This window comes from Phalaenopsis equestris, unplaced genomic scaffold (genome assembly GCF_001263595.1).
Source record: "Phalaenopsis equestris unplaced genomic scaffold, ASM126359v1 Scaffold000246, whole genome shotgun sequence".
NCBI lineage: Eukaryota > Viridiplantae > Streptophyta > Magnoliopsida > Asparagales > Orchidaceae > Phalaenopsis > Phalaenopsis equestris.
The window spans coordinates 188,764-211,475 of record NW_018164688.1 but is presented as its reverse complement, the minus strand read 5'-3'; the positions used below and the strand labels follow the sequence as shown (position 1 = coordinate 211,475).

General features: G+C 33.7%; 1 protein-coding gene across 1 annotated transcript; it reads left to right on the top strand.

Annotated features, from left to right (window-relative positions):
• Window positions 1-2,363: 2,363 nt before the first annotated feature.
• LOC110024097 (proline-rich receptor-like protein kinase PERK8) lies at window positions 2,364-17,613 on the top strand. Its single transcript, XM_020723845.1, has 8 exons — window positions 2,364-3,602; window positions 3,695-4,114; window positions 4,188-4,274; window positions 4,380-4,450; window positions 4,546-4,622; window positions 11,596-11,743; window positions 16,489-16,650; window positions 17,299-17,613. Exons 1-8 carry the CDS (start codon window positions 2,594-2,596, stop codon window positions 17,488-17,490), a joined length of 2,166 nt encoding a protein of 721 aa, XP_020579504.1. The 5' UTR covers window positions 2,364-2,593; the 3' UTR covers window positions 17,491-17,613.
• The last annotated feature ends 5,099 nt before the right edge of the window (window positions 17,614-22,712 follow it).

Genomic DNA, 22,712 nt, shown 5'->3' with positions numbered 1-22,712 from the left:
TTTGTCCCTCTCACTTCAATACAATCCCACATAACTTGGATTTATCATGTTACTATCCCCAATTACGTTGCACCATAGTGTCGGGACATAATTTTTTTTCTTGCATCATTTGGTTACACATGAGGCAATGGCAAGTCATAAAGAAATGCTCTTCCCCACTCCCTAACCCTCAAATTCACCCACACATAACCATCAATTCGTCTTTGTCATCTTCTCTTTCTTAACTTCATGTTCTGCCACCCTCTCTTACATCACTCCTCCATCGAACAACAATTCAAGGTTCAAATATAATTCATGGTATGACTCAAAATAAATTCAAATTTTTATTTATACCTCCTATTGCAATATTAAATTTGGATATATTTTGGTTTAGAAAGCATTTTGGAGCATATTTGTCAAAATTAAATCAATGTAGGAGATTTGTCTAACTAGGCACATTATTAAGTACCAAAAAGAATGTTTTCAAAAATAAATTTTGATTCATACAATTGAGCAAAAAAATTCAAAAATGAATTATTTCCCTTAAAACTGTAAGCGTAATATTATTTCACGGATGATTAACAAACGTAAATGTTGATAGAAATCATTGACATCTCTTATTAATAGTGAGATATGAAACAAATGGTTGCACTAATAGTTAATGATGGCAAGAATGATGTAAAAGGGTATAATAGTTTTCGCCAATTCACCTAAATCAATATGATAAAAAAAATAATAATAAAACAACACAATATAAAATTATGATATATATCCATTATTGATGTCAACAAGTTTAATGTCTTACAGTTAACATAATTTTAAGCTATAAGATACCTTCAAAAGTGAAGTTAGTTTATAAAGTATGTGAAGTAAAAATGGACTGAGGGATTGTGATCCACACTGAACTTTCTAATATAATATAATCATATTTTGATACTAGTTGATAAAAAATTAGGACACAGGTAGTTATGAAACACATGGGATAATGTGAACATTCTTGAAACATTTAGGGTTTTAGTCGGGATTCAATTAATTAAATCTGAGGTTTAGATAATGATTGAAGTTTTTGTTACGAGTCAAATCAAGATTCAACTAAGACAACCAAATATGGGTCATCCACATGTCAATCAAGATAATAATTAGATAATCACATTAATTAATTTTGGTCATTTAATTGCGTTCATAAATTGCATCCCACTTGAGAAAAAAAAGTCAACTCAAGTTTTTGTTTGTTCATTTAAAATACAATATTACACATTTAGATGAGTTATAAGTAGTCTATATCCAATGAAATGCAATTACTAGTGCCTGGACTTTACCATATCCATCTCGTACTCTTTTGAAATGCATTGTTTGACTAATAATGAAAATAATGGTTTGATTGACACTCTTTTATAGCACACATAGTGTTTTCTAATTGAAACTATATGGAATTAAAGACATTTTTTTCTAAGCATTTTTATTGATCTACATATACACTTTTAACTTTTTTATATTAATAAGAGCAAACTCTCTAAAAACTTGATAATAGGTGCATGTCATAATAATAACCATAATAACTATTATGTATTTTTTTATTTGTGTTGTAGCACTAATGCTTATTGATATGTTAAATTTGATTTGACTCGAGACTCTTATAATAGTCTCTCATCATTCCTTTCCTATATATGAAAAATACTCGGCGTTGCGGCTAAGGACATCATTATTAAAAAGAAGATAACTATTTGGGGAGATGAATACTTTACAAAGAGCGGCGGTGAAGTGGTAAGCTCGCCAGGGATAAAAAAATTCAGCTTTGGCTCTAGCTACTTCACACGCAATGGCTATATGAATTAGGAAAAAAAATTAATTTGACTGATTCTCCGTTCCCTTGTTCAAAATTGGCGCAGGAGTCTTTCTCTCTCTAACGCGGGAGGAGGAGACGAGCATTCTCGAGTCGCCGTCACGTCCTTGCAAGCGCAACAGCTGAAGCGGAGGAGAGCAGGTAAGGCGGGTCTTCTCAAATTGCAAGCTTTTTAATTACTTCTTACAGGAGAGTGCTTGATTTTCCAGTTAGTGGCGTTGCACTTGCTCTGCGCGGCATTCTTCCAGGCAAGTCCGATAGTGGCGTTGCACTTGCTCTGCGCGGCATTCTTCCAGGCAAGTCCGATAGTCGACTTCAATACGTTTGGTCATCTGGGCTATACAGAGTTCGGCTGTTTGGTGGGAAATATCAGGAAGAAAAAATTGAGATCTTGAAGGGTTGGTTCAACAAAAGTTTGAAGGGAGAAGGAAGGAATGGTTGCGTGATTTGTGGTTATGGACGCAAAATGATTTCTTTTTGGTTGTAAATTTTTTTTTGGTTGACTTACGGTGACATTGATCTCTCTCTATTCTGTTTCGGCATTCTTGCTGCCCTTTTTACTGTTATGAAATGATTTGCTCTAGTTTTTGATCTCTTGCAAACACGAGCTGGAGATCTTCGTGGTTCTTACTGGTTTGGGGATCCTGTGGAAATGACGTAAAAGTAAGATACTTTGGCGATGGGTGTAATCTTCTCTTGTGCTTTGCCATTGAAGTTTATGAAATTGTTTGGTTTGTGTTGAGAGAGAGGAGGGCACTCGAACTTTGTACAATGGCTGCCTCTCCTCCTTCATCCTCTGCAATTCCACCAACTTCCTCAGGCGCCTCACCATCAAAGCCATCCCTTTCCTCTCCACCTCCATCTCCCGGAGCTGACTCCCAGCCTAATGCCTCAACCGATCCTCCTGCATCTTCTCCACCCCCGTCTTCTGTTGCTACTCCTCCTCCTATCTCTAGCCCTCCCCCACCCATTTTAACTTCCTCACCACCTTCATCTCCAGTACCACCAGCAATCTCTTCGCCCCCGCCATCGAGCAATCCTGCTCCACCACCAGCTTCCCCATCTAACCCAACTCCTAGCGCACCACCCCCTGCACCAATTCTATCTCCTCCTACTACTGTGACACCGCCCCCAGCTTCTCAGCCTCCACCTTCATTGCCATCATCACCTCCTTCCACCCCACTCTCCCCTCCACCTGTAGTTACAGTGCCGCCTCCATTGCCTCCTCAGGCTCAGCCACCTCCACCTCCATCTTCTACACCGCCAGGAGGTATATCTCCTTCACCACCTCCACAAGATCCCCCTCCTTCTGGGTCTCCTCCCCCACCTTCAAATCCCAATTCACCAGCACCACCTCTGAATGAACAACCACCTCCGCTCTCTCCTCCTCCTCCTCCTCCTCCAAGGAATTCCTCTAGCCAAGTGCCACCCAACAATCCAACCACTTCACCCTCTCCACCTCTGAGTTTTCCAATCACTCCTAGCAACTCTCCAAGCTCTCCTTCCCCAAACACGCCAGGCTCTTTGGCTAGTCCTGTTAGTCCCAGTGCCGGGGGATCAACTACACCATCAGCAAATGATAATGTTGGCTCAGTGAGCAGCAGAACTGTTGCTAGTGGAAGCAATAGTGGGGTGATTGTTCCTATTGCTGTAATGTCAGCATTGGTTGCACTCAGTTTAATAGGAGTTTCAGTATGGTTCATGAGTAAACGTAAGAAGTCTAAGGGTTATGCTGCTGGTTTTGTCATGCCCTCTCCAATGGCATCATCACAGTTTTCAGGTAAAATTTAAAGCCCTTTTTATGTTACAGGGTTAAATGTTTTATAATATAATCTTCTCAGATAGACTTGTCTGATTATTTGAATACCTCAGAGTCATCATACCAAAGGTCCCCCTCAGCTCCACTTGTCTTATACAGCTCTGGAACTCATGGTGGATCTCCTGGTTCCATGAACTCACTGCCTGAGCATAATTTAGGCAATTCAAAGTCATGGTTTTCCTTTGGGGATCTGTACCAAATAACAAATGGCTTTTCAGAACAGAATTTGTTGGGTGAAGGTGGCTTTGGTTGTGTATTTAAAGGCTGCTTACCAGATGGAAGAGATGTTGCAGTGAAGCAACTCAAAGTTGGTGGTGCTCAGGGAGAGCGAGAGTTTAGAGCGGAAGTTGAAATTATTAGTCGTGTTCATCATCGACATTTGGTTTCTTTAGTAGGGTACTGCATAGCTGAAAATCAAAGATTGTTAGTCTATGATTATGTGCCTAACAATACACTTCATTATCACCTACATGGTATGATAACAATTTTTTTAAATGTTTGTGTAACAAATATGTTGTTCGATTAATTTACCCAACAGATTTTTAGGACATGGAAGACCGGTTATGGACTGGGCGGTGAGGGTTAAGGTTGCAGCAGGGGCAGCTCGTGGAATTGCATACTTGCATGAGGATTGTAATTCCACTCATCTAATGCTCTTATTAAAAAATTACATTTAATTTGTTTAAATTGGCCTTGGACTGTAGTTTTATTTTGAGTGTAATTTGCCTATTTTATCAGGCCATCCTAGGATTATTCACAGAGATATAAAGTCCTCAAACATTCTCTTAGACAACAATTTTGAAGCTCAGGTTTTCATCTTTATATGAGCTGGAATTTTAGAAATTAACATTTTGTGCTTCTAATCTTATTTACTAAATATTTTATCCACCATTTTATGCATTAGGTTTCTGATTTTGGTTTAGCAAGGCTTGCTATGGATGCTTGTACGCATGTGACCACAAGAGTGATGGGAACATTTGGGTAACTGTGTGCCTTGCTAGACTTAATTTATTTTTGGGATTTTGAATACATACCATCTAATTCTTATGTACTTACATATCTAACACATAAAATGTGCTTTTTTACCTTTGTACCATTCAAATCTAAATGCACGGCCCAAAGCTTCATATCACTTCAAAAATAAAATCATTTTAACTTCTAAAAGGTGAAATGCACTTTTTCATGCGTAGGTAAGGTGGTATGCATGTAAAAATCGAAGTTTAAGTGTTTGATATGTAGATACATAGGAATTGAGTGTTGTGCATGTAAATCTTCCTTTTTTTGTTGGGAAATTTTAAACATTTTGAAAATATAAAATATCGAGATTTGAGAATTTTCTTAATCCTTGCCAGGGAACATTGCTTTGTGCTAGCACAATTCTTCAAATTTTTTTATTAGGTAGCAACTGGTTAATTAAATCTTTCACACAATTCTACCTTCTAAACTTAAACATCTCAACTGAAAGCCAAAGATAGGAAAATGGTATTTCCTTTTCTATTCCCTCATGCATTTTGCAAAGGGTTTGTGGCATGGGCACTGAATCCATCTATAATATGAGGGGCTGAATAATCAATCTTTATAACGGTCAAATATTTAAATTTAAATAATTTAAACTAATGTTTATCTATGTGGATAATCCAAAAAATTTAAAATTAAATTCTTAAATTTGGATATTTATGCACCAATTTTAAAAACTAACCTTCAAACCGCTTTTTGCACCTCAATTTGAAGCTCTTCTAAAACACTTTGAGGCCATGGTCTTGAAGCTTTAATGTGTTTGAATTAAATCTTATTAATTGTTAGAGTTCACTCTCTCAGTTTGCTTCAGATCTTGCTATGCTAATAATGAATTCTTTCTTGGATAAAATCTTTATTTTTGCTATGCATATCTAGAATGCTCATGCTTATTTCTGCGATCATAGAGTTTTAGTATTGTTGACCTCCTGATTTTACTCAATAAGCCACAATTACAACAAACTCATTTAAATAAATGATTATAAGCTCTGTGCTTTCTCTTTCTCCTGCTATATATTTGAAGGCAATTGCTAACTGTACAAAGGAGTTGACTTATTCATTTCATACCATTCTCTTTTTCTTATTTTGATGTTCATATAATCATGTTTCAGTATTGAACAATGGAATTTTTTTTTTGTAGAAATAACCATCACTCATTTCTTCTTCAGTCATTTATGATTTGCAAGTACTTAGATGTCACGACCCAACATGATAACTTAGAATTAATCAAGTCAGGAACTGCATTCAGACGGTATTAATATTTCTTTTAAATTATACAATAATCCATCATACCTTCCAATAATAAAAAAAAACCACTAAAAATTACAAAGCACACTAAATGAAAGATTAAATTCATCCAGAGCAACAATTTACTTTGAAAGCAAAATAGTACCTATCTAACAAAAAATAATAGAAAATTTCTCATAATTAAATGGTATAAGAAACTAGAATCATAATTAATACCTACTACCTAGCATTAACGTCATTCTCCTGTAAATCAAATATTTATATTAAACATATCAAACCTACCTAATGTTTTGTCTAGAAGAAATAATTAATTTAAGCATTAAGCTTATCACAACTTAATGAGTAATTACAATTTTATTATGCATTAAATAAATACGCAAATGCTATGCATGATGTTCAAAAGTAATGTGATTCATTAATTGATTAAAATGTAAGCTTTCAATTTAAATTAACCCTTTTTGTTTCAATTTAAGTATTTACCTTTTTAATCCTTTTAAGAAGTCATATTATGTTCGTAAATACCTTCAAAAGTTTGTAACTGTAGGTATTGCCAATAGTTTGCACTCGAAGGCATACATTTATCATTTTCATTTTTTTTTCAAATACGAGTACGATAGCCCTCAACTAGTACCATAAGGGGGTACATGCTGATTGACTTAATCCTTTACATTTCATTTCTTTTTTATTTTATCCATTTAAAGTTATTGAACAAACATTTACCTTTATAATTTTCATTTATTTTTATTTCAAAGATCTTTTAACTTTCAATATGCATATAATCAGAAAAGTAGATATCTGTAAGACAACAATGCAAGTTCATTTTAAATAAAATATTACTTTAATACGCATAAGAATACAATTACTCACCATTACTTTAAAGGAACTCTTTACAAGCTTAGTCCTCTACTTCTTACTATCACCTTCTCTTTGACTCTACATTTTTAGCCCAAACCATGATCCAAAAGCCTAATTCATTGAATCAAATTTTCTTTATTTCATTATATTAATATCTACTTAATAACATTTTAATTAATTAAACAAAACATCTTATATAATTAAAACACCCAAACTATTACCTTTATAAAATTTGTTCGGATCGCTATTCCTTCCCACCAAAACCTTCCACTTATAATTTTTTATTTTAATTCATAAAACCATGACATATTTAATTAATTATATTTATCTAATTTAAAAAACTTAAACCCGAACCTTACCCTTCTTCCAGTGTTTGGTTTGACCTCTTCCCACACGAAACTTCTTTGCACTTAGGCTATTTTCCTTTAATTCATATTCATTAATGATGTTTAAAAATCAATTTTAATAACATCTAATTAAATACATAAAAAATTATTATGATCGCGGTTCGATTCAACTTTTCCCTTCAGGCACACAACTGTCCCTCTCTCGTCCTCCTCTCCGCCACTTACAATAGGCGCTCGAAGGCTCCTCTTTCTGCAGCAAATTCTCTCCTTCCACTTTTTCTTTGATGCTCTGTCGGTTATCTTCCTTCACACACGAACTCCTACTCTTCTTGGTTCGCGCGTTTCACCAGCTAATCCGAAACTGCGTTTGGATTTTTACACTAAAATCAGGCCGTGGGTCGACCCTTGCGGTCGGCTCGCGGGCAGCATTTCAGGATAAACAGCTTACCTTGAAACGCATAAGCTGCCCCAAACGGACCCTAAGTTGGTTCATCTCATTATATGATCTCTAGTAGTTGTAAGCCTTCGCTTGATGCTTATCAATAATTGATGTACAACTTGCATGTCTATTTAGTGTTCACTTTTTAATAAGAAAAATGATTGCAGGTCATTGTTCATCACTCAATATCTAATATTCTTGGTTTAATATTACCCAACACATATAAATATCTAATGCTTATCAATCACTGATAGATGACAAATACCCATTAGTTGCATGTGTCCCCGCATTAAAAATGAGCGAGCTAGCTACTAATCATCACCCTGGCCATCGTAACCAAACTCTGATGCTTACAAATCAACCATTGAAATTCAATGCTTGTCACATTGGTTGCCAATTTCTCCTTTCATTAGGGGAACAAACTAGTAAACCATTGCTGGTTACCCAAGGTGTAATTTATCTAGGATATTTTCGCCTAATGTTTGGCAATAATTGACACATTATGTCTATCACCTTCGAGCATTCGATGACGTCTTCTTTATAATCACATCTCCCCTCTTAAAGGATGATTGATGAAGATAACTATCCACCATCAATTGATGTTTACTCAATTATCTAAAATTCCAACTTTCATTATGGAATATATGTTCCATAATTTATGCTTACTATATTATATTATTACATATTTTGTTGTAGGACAGACATCTTTTATTATATAAAATTCATACTAATAAAATTATATTAACTGAGTTATGCCCACTAATTTCTCTATTTCCTTGAAATTTCACTTGAAAAGTTATAAGCTACTCAAAATTTATTTATGTACGTAAAAACTTTGTTCAATGCTAATATTTTGTGACAAAGAATTTATGGTGATAGAGTGATTTATTAACATCTTAACATTATAAAAGATCCAACATACACATAAAAAGAGAGCTAATAGACAGGAGACCAAAGTTTCTTACATAAAAGCCACAACAGGGAAAAAATCATGAGACCTAAAATAGTTAAAATGGTTCCATTATTAGATGTATAATAGAAGATTTTGCTTGCTCTTGAACAATGAAAAATAATATTAAAAGAGTGAATTCTATCAACTTGACCTTCACTAAGAAAGAGATGAAAAGTGTTAGTTCGTATTTAGATTGTTTCAGCCCATTTGAGATCATGCTATGTCCTCATATAGGGAGTAGAAGTACAAACAGAGAGTATTTTATAACTTGAATTATTTTAGTAAAATTTTTTATATTTATGAGAAGGCTTGAGAGATATAGTTATCAATATTCTTATCTTGAATGTAGAGAAATTGTTTAACTATGATCGTGTTTAAGATGTTGACATAATTAACCTTTCAAGGTTGTAGTGAAAGTTGCCCGCGATCCTAAAATTAATTTTTGTAGGTTTGATGCCCAAGTAGATTGTAAAAGAACTACCTAGCCATAACTCTGCCCATGATGTTGATATAAATGACCTAATAATGGAGAATGTTGCCCCCAAGTTAGAATTAATTCTCACAAACTTGATAACCGGTGAAAAGTAGAAAATGTCACCTTTCAACAACAATACCCAAATGGTTGACATGAATGAACATAGAATAAATTAATATAATTTTGTAAGATGAAATTGTGCTAAGTTGTATATGAGCATTTGATGGTTGCAGGAAAGTGGGTTCGTATGAGATGAATGGAGGGAATTAGCAATATAAAAGAAGTTGAAATTTTGGTTCGATAGGGAAGAATTTCACCATTGCTGGGAAAGGCCTCATATGTGCATCCTTGAGTGAGGCATTCTCCATTGTTGGTTGAACTTGGGGAATGTAAACTTCATCTGATTGTGCTAGTATCTGATGTGGTCAACTTGGATATTCTCTTGGGTGTCTTCTGACTATAAGACCTCGAGGTTGAGCGCTACCTGTAAGACGTGGTGGTCGCCCGGTGAAGTGGTCTTTCCACTTCTAAAGCTAGAGTTTGAAACTTATTTATAGTAAGCTGGTAGAAATTGACGTCGAATCTCCTGCTTCACCTTCAGAATCTCCCGTCCTCCACATGCTGGCTTTTTTCTTGGCCTCCTCTGATACTGAAATCCAAAGCGTCATGGCCGGTCTTTTGCATCACTAAAGTCCTCCTTATGGAAGGGATTCAGATCATCGTCCCTTGCTGTCCTTTGATTCTTCAGATCTCGGTCAAGGATACTCTCCTCCGTGGTTCCATCCTCAATATCCGCAAGCTTCTGTTGAAATCGGCAGACATATATCTCCTTGGTGGCATGTCTATAATTTATAGTTGCGAGGTGAAAGAGGATGTCAAAGCTTAATTGAAGGTGTAGGAAAACTAATTTGGGGTTGCTGATTTGGAAAATCAGCAAGGGGAGATTATGGTTAGTCAAAGTTTGGCTAGAGTTTGGGAATAGGAAAGAAAATTTTGGTGGAGGTGACTTGGGTAGCGGCTTATGTTAGGAAACCCTAGAATAGTATTAGGGTTAAGCTAACTCTGATACCAAATGATAATGGAGTCATCCTAAACCACAATATAAATATAAACATTATTTCTAAATTCAAATAGGATTACAAAGACGACTCTTCAAACATGAAATAAATGATAACAAACCTAAAACGATATAGAAAAACACCACTAAAGTGTATCCCAAGAATGGTGGAGGTCTGCTAGGTATATCAGGATGATTGGCGAGGGTGGCGACAACAAAGGATTGCTGGTGGCAACGAGGGGGATGTGCAAAAATACAATTACAACAAGCTTGGAGGCTGTCCTGGGTGATGACAACGAGGCGTTAGGGTGGATAGCGGTAGGGACAGCAGGAAGGAGGTGTACCCTGGCTGTCCTTGGTGGTAGTGGCTTAGTGGTTGAGCTGGGACAACAGGAAGGAGGTGCAGTTTGGGCGGCAACAAGCTGGAAGGGAGGGGAAGGTGGCTGGTAGGCTGTGGACTGCACAAAACAACAAACCGAGTGCTATTTTGGGCAGCTACAACGAGCGATGTGGGAAGATGTAGAAGGGAATAGGAGGAAGATAATCATTACCTCAGGCCAGAGCACCACCCAATTGGATACATCCTTCGAAGGGGAAGAAGACGCCGGCGGCTATCCTAACAAAAATCTGAAATTGCACCACCCAATTGGATACATCCTTCGAAGGGGAAGTAGACGCCGGCGGCTAAATCTGAAATTTGAAATTAATCAAAAGCTAACGCTAAGCAAGCTAAACCACACATTTATAATAGCTAAAAAATAAAATAAGAAGGAATTTAAATATGAAAAAAATATAATTAGGAAGGAAAAAGAGAAAGGCAAGGGATCAAGTAGGAAAAAAAAGGACTGCGGTACTGTAGCAACTATAGTACCGCGACCTGTTAAGCCACTGCATCACTTAATTCCTTTGATTTTTCTTCTTCCTTTCTCATTTAGGGCATGATTGTTCTTCTCTTAAAGGCACACGAGTGTCTATTCTCCTCCCTTCTATTCTTCTTCACATCGGAGCCGCTCGACTAGGATTTCTTTCTCTTCGACTCTACTCATGAGCCTCCTTCACATAGGTGATGAATTTCAAGCAAACTAATGACTTCTACTTCCTTCTACCATGTTTTGAAGCCAATCGTAACCCTCTGCTTTCACACATAAGCTTTTCTCTTTCTTTCTTCTTTTTCCTTCTCCTTCCTTTGTCTCTCGCTCTCCCTCTCGTTTTTCTATGCTCTCTTTGTTTCTTTGATTCAAAAGGGTTTGTACAACTCTTAAGTCGAAATTGAGGAGATGCTTATCTTTGTTTCCCATTCAATAATAATAATAACAATAATTATTATAATTATTAAAATTTTAGTTGTTACATTAGATGACCCATCATGTTAACTACTTCAATTCGAAACATTTTTAATTTATGAAACTTTGGCCCCAATCTTTGGAGCTTTGGCTTCTCTTTTCGAGGGAAAATGCTTTGCTTTAGACATTACATTTTTCAACATGATTCCCACTAGTGGCATGTATTCAAATTATTATGGTGCTTTTGATTTTGAAGCTTATGTCTGCACTTTTGGCCTTTCCAGATACTTAGCTCCAGAGTATGCATCAACTGGCAAGCTAACTGAGAAATCTGATGTTTTCTCCTTTGGAGTTGTTCTGTTGGAGCTTATTACTGGAAGAAAGCCTGTTGATTCTTCCCGGCCTCTTGGAGATGAAAGCCTTGTTGAATGGGTATATTCAAGACCATAGATGTTTTTTTTTCCCCTTTTTGTGCATGATATATATTTGTTGTTTGTTCTCATTTTTCTCCAACTCTTGCAGTTATATTCTGACATACTGAATATTTTTGTGGTTGAGAATTAATTCCTTATGATATCTTAATTTTCCATTTTAAGGGCTCATTTTAGTGCCTGAAGTTATAAATTTTGTTTTTAAATAAGGAAGCTTTTATATTCAATCATTTTATTGGATGTAGTTAAACTCCTCAAACCTTCATGAAACTTCTACATTTGTCATGATTGCATTTTCACACATTTCTGTTTTCAAGTAACAATATGAGCTCTAAGAAGTACTTTAAAATGACATACAAAATGCAGTGATTGGCCTGAAATGGGCAAAAGTATGCTTAACAATTTTTCTACTTTAGGTTCCAAGATCATGAATAATTATACTATATATATATATATATATAGTATAATTATTTTATTTAAAATTCTTAAATTGATCATATTGTTGATCACTATAATCTCTTCATGATAAATACCATTATTTAATTTTATATTTTATATCAATCATATAGAATTTGTTTTAGTAGTGATACCTCATTAAAAATATTGAGCAAGTCTCATTATTTTTATGTTACCAGATTTAACTCTTTCGAAATCATGCATATTATATCTTTCAATGAATTTCTTTAGATTGTTAAATCTAAAACATCAGGTTATGAGGAAATTAATTCTTAACTTAATATTTGCTGTGCTAGAATTTTTTAGAATCAGGATGAAATTTATTTTGTTTAAATTGCATCTTTATATTATTTTCTCAATCAAGTTTGATATTATAACCTACTCTTGGATGACATTTTGGCGAAATCTTAAGCTCTGATATTGAAGATAATCTTAATAAGTTTCACTGTCTAGGCTTTCTAATGCAAATTTTCATTGTTATATCGAAAATCATTTAACAAGCACAGATAGTTCACGAGCTACAAAATCTTAATCTTGATAATTATTCACTATTGCCAATGAAAATGAAAACTATTAAGATAATCAATTGCAATGAAAATTTAATGGCTTTTTTCTAGAAATAATGAATAGAAGTTAAGAACAAAATCACATTATCAATTGAAACTCACACATTCATTTAAAACAAGGTTGAATTTTATTTCAATAAAATCAATTATATGATGGTTTCATATAAAAATCTAAAACAGGGAATAAACGTAGAGAGAAAATCCACCAAAAATAGAAGAATTACGCCTCATGCTTTTGTAAGGATACAGCCTCTCTTATAAATATTTATGTTTCTTGATTAAGGAGTTGACATTGTGAGGTAGAATAAATATCACATCCAACTAGTTATATTTAACATAGAAAGGCTGTACATGACTAGAGGTATGCACTATTTGGTCAAAACCGAAAATTGAATCAAATCGATCGCATTTGTTTGATTTGATTTTTTTGAAATAACAATTTGATTTTTTGTTTTATAAATTTTACTATTAATTTTTTGATTTTTTGGATCGGTTATAATCTTCATTAAACGAAATAAACATAAAAATGAAAATATTAGGATTAGTATATTAAATTCACTTTGAACTAGTTGATACATTACTAGCTTTATGCATCTTGCCTTCACCATTTTGTTAATGTCATGGTCCATAGAGGGAGAGAGATGGCGAGGAGAATATCTCAAAGTAAAATATTTATTTTTAATAATTTTAGGTTTAATATTAATTTTCAATTTGGTCAAAACTAAACTGATTAAACCAAATTGAATTTCAGTTCGGTTTGGTTTGGTTTTAGCAAAAATTTAGTTGATTCAATTTTCTAGATTTTGGATTTCGGTTTTACTTGGTTTGATTAAGCTGTGAACCAAAGATTAGGTATGAAAAACCAACCTATAGTAATATTAAGCATCTAGGGAACCAATTAATTTCGGTCATTAATACAACCATCTCTAATTACAAGATAACACCCTGATCATGAACATACTAACTTCTATTGAAATTAGAACTGCGACGAAATTTAACAAATAATTAAAAAAACTAAAATAAAATAAAAGAATCTTCTTGAGATTTGCATCAAGTGTAGTTTGAAATCCGTTAAGTATTTTAAAATCTATAAAATACCTTCAAAATCCCTCAAAAGTATTGCTCTCTTTTCTTACGATAAAATGCAAGAATTGAAATTGTCATTTTGTAAAACTTGTTTTTAATCTACAAGAAACCAAATGAGCACCTAGGATAATATATATATATATATATTTCTCTTTACCATCGGACTCGTCATCTTATTGTATTCGATCATCATTGAGAAATGAGCCCCTAGGATAAGGACATAAAAGCAAATTTTGATATATTTAATAAAATGTGGTTTTATATTCTTTTTCCAGTAGGAAAGATAATAATAATAAGATGATATCAAGAATTAAACAGGAAAAAACCTGAAAGGTTTTGAAAATATTATTAAGATGATCTGTTGGTAATGATAAAATCACTAAGTGCCAGTGATACGTTCAAGTACTTAGCTACATGATGATTGAAAGAATAAAATTTAAAGGAAAATTATTTATACTAAAAAAATATAATTATGAAATATTGAAGCCCAACAACTTTTTATTTTTTATTTTTGTTAAAGCCCAACAATTCTTATAATAATGCCTTTGATGGTGCAAGAATGTGGGTTCAGTTGGAGCTCCTTAAATTATACAGAATATGGTATTTCTCTATAAATTAGAAAATTGCTTTTTTGTTTTATCTTACAAGTTCTACATCCTTTTATGATGGTAATTCCACAGTTCAACTCCATAATCTTTCTTCTTTTCATAAAAATGTGTACTATAACATTGCAAAATCTCTTTCGTATATGCTTGCTTAATCTTGAACTTCTGTATTTCTTATTTTCATCTATTTTGTCCATTCCAGCCAAATATGAAATATGCATTTCAATCCAAACACAAAACGCAGATATGGCAATGCAGAAAATCTTAAACCACCTATTCGCCTATACATGCATTGTTACATATATGAATGAATTTAAAAGTTGAGTTATACCTCTCTAAAATTAAACTTTATTTTATGATCATATTGTCAAAAATATGATCAATAAATAGTTTGACAGATTATGCCATTAATTGAGTGTTTTAAAGAAGAAGATTCGGATTGAGAATATAAAGCATGATCGATTCGGCGCACATCAAAACTCAAGTGATATAGGTCTTCTTATCTAGTTTCTAGATTAGTTCAAAGTTTAATGTTTCTTATCAAATGGGATTGATTAGGTGAGCATTTGTGTTGTTAAATGTAGTGTAGTTAACATGCTAGAGATGGATTTGAGTCGATGTTATTGCAAAACCAACCCACCAAAAAATTAGGCCTATCTCAACCAAAGACAAAACCTATCTACTTTAGACAAGGTATCATACTTCTCTTGTTGTTTCTTATTCCTTTTTTGGGGGCATGTGATATTTTATTTATTTGGGTTCCTCAGGATATTTGTTTTTTTTTTAAATAAATTTTTCTCTTTAGGTTTACCCTCTGCTTCACAGGCCTTTTGTACATTTTTCATTTTATTAATATGTTACCCCTTGCCATTAACTTCTGGAAAAAAATACTTACTACATATTTGGGTTTTCCAATATATTTGCAAGTAGAAGATACATTTGCAAATATTTGCAAGTAGAAGAGGATAAATCTTACCATGCTTGTAAGTTGATGGCTTGCATGTTTCTTCTGTACTTTTCAATCCTTAGCCAAGTGAGCACCTCCTCGTTCATGCCATTTTCCTCCAATCCTACTCTCTTGGTTTGATTGGAAAAGGGAGGGGATGTTTATTTTATGAGAAAAACATAAATTGAGAGGGTTCTCAATATTTCGGGTTGAAGGAGCGGCAAGCCATAGATTCTAAGATAGCGGGTGAGGGACTAGTGGGAGAAGTAGCTTAGGATGAAGGGAATCCAAAATTTTTAATTCATTTGTAAGGCAAATATTTGGATCATATTTAAAGAGAATATGACAACTCTATAATAATTTAAAATTTCATTAAAATTAGGATCAAGGGAAGTTGCTATGCTGAAGAATGAAGCTATTTTCTCAGATTTGGAGGTATTTGGCATTTTACCCCCTCGTATCCCTCAGATATCCCAATTGATCGTCTGCGAGGATTTAAGTTTAATCTCGCTTACAACCTTCCTTAAATCCAATCCCAGGTCTGAGCCTCACCTCAAATTAGTCACATGGGGTTGGTTGGGGGTCCGTCCTCTAGACAATCTTAAAAAAGAAAAAAAAAATCCAATCCCAGCTAACTACTAGGCATTTGAGTTCGTCTCAACTCCATCTTTGTCTCCATATCCATCTTGTCCATATGGCTAATCATACCATCTTGTTGAGCGTCCCCACATTCACTTCTCTCCGATGCCTCCGGTTCATCTTCGATCTGGCCTCTGCCTAATTGAATCGACATCATTGAATTAACATTACCGAGCTCTTGCTTCTCAACGAAAGCTGAATCGATTGCTGCTATAGTTATCACAAATTGTTTGTTTATGGTCATTTTTATAAATCCAAATGTTGAGTTTTCCACATCCTCTACAAAATATTTGTCGACCCTTGCAAATGCACTTTTAACATACAAATTTCATATTTTTCCCAAGCAAAATTACAATGCATATTTGTGAAACTTTGCAAATAATAAATTTTCATTTTTACTAGATGTTTATTAAGAATCTGACTAATTCCTCATGTAACCCTGCTCCAGGCCCGTCCCCTACTCTCAAATGCTCTTGAGTCCGGTGATTTAGGAGCTTTGCCAGATTCCAGGCTTCAGAACAATTACAATATGCAGGAGATGTTCCGAATGATCGAAGCAGCTGCAGCTTGTGTTCGCCATTCTGCATCAATGAGACCTCGAATGAGTCTGGTAGCCTTTTTATTTTTTAAATTATTTATTATTTTTGGGCTTAATCACATTCAGAACACCTGAAATATTGATATTTTAAACTACCGAACCGATGTATTTATACGTGCCACAATCAAACTTTTGAGAATTTGATAAAAATGAGCGGGGCTTTTACAATGAATTTTTATATTTGAGTGAGAATTTGAAAAATAGGTGAAAGACGATGGGTTGATTTATAAATAGGAAGTTTTCGTTGGTCTGTATGTAAAGGTCCCCTTTTTTTCTATGAGCATTTACATACTAACCAACTAATTCCTATGTATTTACATATCTAACTTCAAAACTTCACTTTTTCTACCTCCGCACCACCTAAATCCTTCATATTACATAAAAAACACGACTATTTTTAACTTCGGGTCATTTACACCCTCTGCCAATGCATCGAACCTCCAAACTTCTTTCTTTTATACCTCCCAAGCCTTTCATATCGTATAAAAAAATTCACTATTTTAACATTTAAAATTGAAATACATGTTTTCATGCATATATAAATTGACATTTGATATGCAAATACATGGGAATTGAGCGGTATATATGTAAATCTTCCTTTTCCTTATTTAAATATTTATTTATTTTTATAATATTAGCTTTTATTACATTATTTGTTAGGTTGTGAGGGCTCTTGATATTTTAGCTGACATTGATTTGAGCAATGGCATCCAACCCGGGCGAAGCGAGCTATTTAACACCGGGCCACATTCTGAGGAAATCAGGATGTTTAGAAGGATGGCTTTTGGCAGCCACAACTTCAGCACTGACTTCACTCGTTCTACTTTGAAGAGTGACGCAGATTTCTTGTAAATAGTGTTAGATTTGTTTTCCTTTATTTATTTCCTTTTATTTTCTTTTATTCTTTGATGTATGATTGGGAATGTTTTGAGGATTCCCTGCACCATTTTTTCTTGGCTATATGTAAAGTAGTTTTTGTCATTATTTTTTTCTCTTTTATAATTATAATTAGACTTTTTTTTTTAATTCGTTCATTAGGGGTTTGTCTTGTCAAGCAGGTCTGTTTGGCTGTAAGTTTATTGAATTTGGAGTTCTGGATGATTTTTAATTTAATTTTGAATATTTTTTTCTTTTAAAAGTTGTTCTAAGATTTGTGTTATACTTCGAGATTCGATAAATTTGTTGATGAGCTATCAATTTGAAAATAGACTATTCTGTTGGATTAGTATTATTTTGCTATTGAGGAAAGTGGCCAAATAGTTTTTGGAATAGTTTGATGGAGTTATTTTAGTTTTGGAGTTTATATAAGAATTAAGTTCATTTTTAAATTTGATTGAAATAATTTTTTTTAGAAATTATTTCAGTTCATTTTAAAAAACTTTTAGAAATTAATACTTAATAAATTAGGATTAAAACCATCCTTTGCATAATCTTTTTTCTTTTCGTATCCAGCTTACCGCCTTCTCGCAACCCTTGCTCGTGTGTGTGTGTCTATTATTTTATTTATCTTTAAAAAGAGCTATCTCAAATGTTCTTAATAATTCGAGTATCATCCTCCATAAAGCGACTATCGCCAAAGGGGGGATTTGAACCCCAATCTCATGAGAAATTATTTCACACGGTGCACGTATCTAGCTTTATGTGCGAATTTCAGTAATATGTCATCATGTGTTTTATAACGGGCCCACCTAAAAAAAATTAAGTGAAACCACGGAGGATATTTGAGTGGAACCGTAGATGTTATTTGGGAGGGATATTGAGGGGTTATTGGGACAATAAACCCTCAATAACCACCCGATAAACTACGCGGTGCCACTCCAATAACCACCTCTATATTAACCTCTGCAATAAGCTCTAACAACCGTAGATGTTATTTGGGAGGGATATTGAGGGGTTATTAGGACAATAAACCCTCAATAATCACCTGATAAACTACGCGGTGCCACTCCAATAACCACCCCTATATTAACCTCTGCAATAAGCTCTAATAACTATTTAATAACCTCCGCGATTTCACGTCAATAATTCCACAATAACCTCAAAGTAGCGGCATATTATTGAAATCTGCGAATCCGCACGCAGAGCTGCGTACGTACTCTGTATGGAATAATTTCTCCAACCTCAGGGGGCTTACAACTGATATCACAGATGCCAACCAACAAGTAGGGGTATGCGGCGCTCACACCTACAAAAAAAAATAATAAAAAATAAAAAATAATATATATATATATATACCCACCCCATGTAACAGACAGGTGAATATAATATAATATAAAATATGAAGTTGCTCATGATTTTATGAGATCGCAAGTCTTCTACGTTTTAAAGGATCGGAGTGTCGTGCACAATTTATCTTAATTCGTTTATATGACATGGCAAGCCTATTTAGAAAAAAAAAACAGAAAATGTGACTTTTTACCAAATTAATTATGACATTTTATATTTTTTTAAAATAAAAGTAGCTGCTACTACCAAATCAATTTCTATCATGATAATTCGAGAAGCAAAGTTATAAAATAATTAAAATAATGGGAATTTGTTATATTTATTCTTTTTAGGGCTTCTGAATTCTTTTAGGACGTGAGGTCTCATATAATTTGAGAGGGACCTTAAAGGAGTGAGAAGAAGCTGAGGGATTTTACAGAGTTCTTTGAGGGTGCAAACCAGAGAGAGAGAGAGAGAGACGTCTCCTCTTCCCTCATTCATTTTAATTTATATACTCAGGAGCATATGTACAAAAAACTTGGTTATATGTTATGCAGTATGGAGCCTGATCAAACTCACCATTGACAAAACTCTTGGTGAGTTGTCATGCTGTTAATAAATGACGTTATCTATGCCGATAGACTGAAATTCTATTCCTTCTACCTCAAAGAGCTTCTCGTTGGGCTTGGTGAAGTAGCCAGCTGATTGTTAGTGAGTTCGGCGGGAAGGACCCACCAGCTTGTACGAGTATGAAATAAGAACGCAGGCAATATAGTCAAGTTTGGATTGAAGAACTTGTTGGAAGATCGAAGTGGGTTGATACATTCTAAGAAGTTCGGTGGTATGCTTACGTACTTCAGAGGTACTCATAAAATTCTTCTGGGCAATAAGGAGCTCTGCAACTTACCATTTCAAAAGGTACGATTAATGAATATTACTGATCTCACCAGCCAAGGCCACTAAATGTGTTGTTATTGGGCTCGTTCCTTCAAACATATTAGGCTTATTTAACATCTGGGCTTTCCCGTTGTTTAACAACTTATTTTTTGGAGTACAAGGGGATTACATACATTCCACCCAATTCCCATGTATTTATATATAAGATAACTATACTTTATTTTTAATTTATACTTCTTACTTTTTAACATCACAAAAAAAATATTACTATTTAAACTTTTAAAAGTGAAATACATATTTTCATGCACTGACAAGATGATATATATGTAAAAATTGAAGTTTACATGTTAGAATGTAAATACATAGGAATTAAGTGGTATCTATATAAATCACGTTGTTCTTAAAGCATTGTATCCTACAAAATTCAATGACATATCTCCAACTTACAACATAATTAAAGGGGGTCCAAATTTTTGGGACATGCACATGTGGATAAAACAATCATTAAGACATTTTCTTAAAAAGTTCTAAAAATAGGTTTCTACTAAAAGGTTTTTGAATGAACTATTGAATAAAGTATCTTGATGATTGTATCCTTTTTTTTGTATAGCTTTAGCATTGAATAAAATCCTTATATATACATGTATAAGTTGGTAGCAACTTATAGAAGACAACAAGTTTCTTAGATGAAAAGAAAATGAAAAGCCAAATATTCTTTATCGAGCTATGGTCAATGGTATGCTTGGTCATTGCCCTTATAAAATGATCTATTGAAGAGTAAAAAAAGTATGTATAAAAGATTGATAGATGATAGAAGTTGATCAATTAAAAAGATCAGATATTGGGTGACAATCAACAACATACATGCCTAATCGCTATACTTACAAGAGGGGGTCCAATGACCAAAAAAACGGTATTAGCTAGGCTTTATTGGTAGATAATCATAAAAAATTTACATGATTTACATAATAATTTATTAGGAATATTGCATGTCAAGCAATTGTTGATAACATGCTAGATTGTTCTTCTTGTAATATGGTAAATTGATGCACTAGAAGTTGCATTGGTGGTAAAGGATGTTTGATATTAGAAGGCATTGCATTATGTTTAAATGAGATTGTCTGATGTCAGACACAACTAATGGTTTGCCTACTTTTCCTCTTTATAAGATGGGGGGTTAAGAACAAAAAAAATGATATATGATAATGTTTATAGTTGTTGGTCCATGGTGTGTATTAGTGATAGTTAATGAATAAAGTTAAAGGCCAGGTGGCATAAGAGTTACTAGCATATTCCTCTTAATAGTTGAGGAAACCAAATAACCGTGAAGCCTTTTGTCTAACAGTGGTAGGTGGTCAACTGCAAACAATGATGATGGCATGCATCAATGCTGGTTAACAAACATCGGTCAGCATTAGTTAACGAATGCGTGTTGATATTAATTGATGATAGGTGTTAGAATTGGTCAGTGGAGGGCATTACTTCATGAAAATTATTAGTCGTGCTTAATGATGAATATTAACTGCTCATGACCAAATTTATAGTATTTTTTTAAGTCTTTGAATTCTCTATATCAAAAGTTTCTCTATAACTTTTACTTAATGTTTAAAATCATGTATAATTTATAATTTTCTAGAAGGGTATATAAGTCATTTCAAAAAAAAATGAAGCATTTCATCGAATGGCTTGAATTAATCCTCATTAATCATTTAGCGCATTTAGATATCACGATGCCTTTATGATGTAAGAATTAAATAATCTCAGACTCATCAATTTAGTTCATTGAGGTACTCATTATAAATATAAGCGCACAAAATTTGAAAGTTGCTTGGCGATCAAGATGTGTTTGTGAAGTTTTAAACTATATTTTTAAGAGTTTAAGTTCAATCATTATGGACTCGAATAAAGTTGTTCTTATTATTATTATATATTTTATCTTTTTTAGAGGTTGATTTCAATTTTAAGTTTGTTGAAAACGGAGTTTTAACGATCTTGAAGAAAACCTTAATTTTTTTTAAAAAATAATGCTTAATCAGATGAATTTTATTTGGAAATTTTAGTTGCCTCTATTTTCGATCATTAAAGTCCAAAATTCTTAAATAATAAAAAATTAAAATCATAATTTCAAGAAGGCCTTGCCACTCTTTAAGAGTTAATATGAACTCTTCAAAGTCAAGAACGAAGAAACTTCCTCTTGGATGTAAGTTTACTCTTTAGTAAAATTGACACATTATTTGGGACAAATTATTAAAAAGTGAAGTCCAAAGCTCCCAAAAATTATTCAAAGCTATATCAAAGACTTCGTTGTGCCTCAAATGTTCTAAAATTGAGTCTTATGTAATCCAAGAATGTCTTAAAAGCTTATTTTGTCCAAAAAAATAGGTTTTGTGACCATAGATGCTCATAGCATGATGCACTCGCAGACAACATGATTTTGACAAATCAGCGACGATCAATTCTGATGCTAATATGCAATAATCCGATGTAAAACAATATTAGCGCCGGAGTTGGGCTAGATTTATGGTCCACAGAAAAACAGACATCACAAATGCAAATAGCATCGATCGTGTCCGATGCAAACAAGCTGCATCAAGATTAGAATATGATATTGCCTGTGTTAGCCAATTTTGAGGCGACTCGTGGTGACATAAAATTTAACTATGGAATTTGTGTCCATCATTTACGCACGAAACTTGCACCGTTATTTGCTTCCACCATTTTTACTAGAGAGTTTAATTAGTGTTGGAATGTTTCGAAGGTATTACCATCAAGAATTTTTGATGCACCACCGACCGAAACCTATAGAAGATTAAAAAATATTTATATAAAAGAACAATCCGATTTTTACAACCTCACACAACAAATATCACAAATATTTATTCATTACCAACACAACACAAAATTTTTGCATAAACATGTATTGAAATTGAAAACAAATTCACAAATATTAAACTAAACCTGGAAAAGTGCAT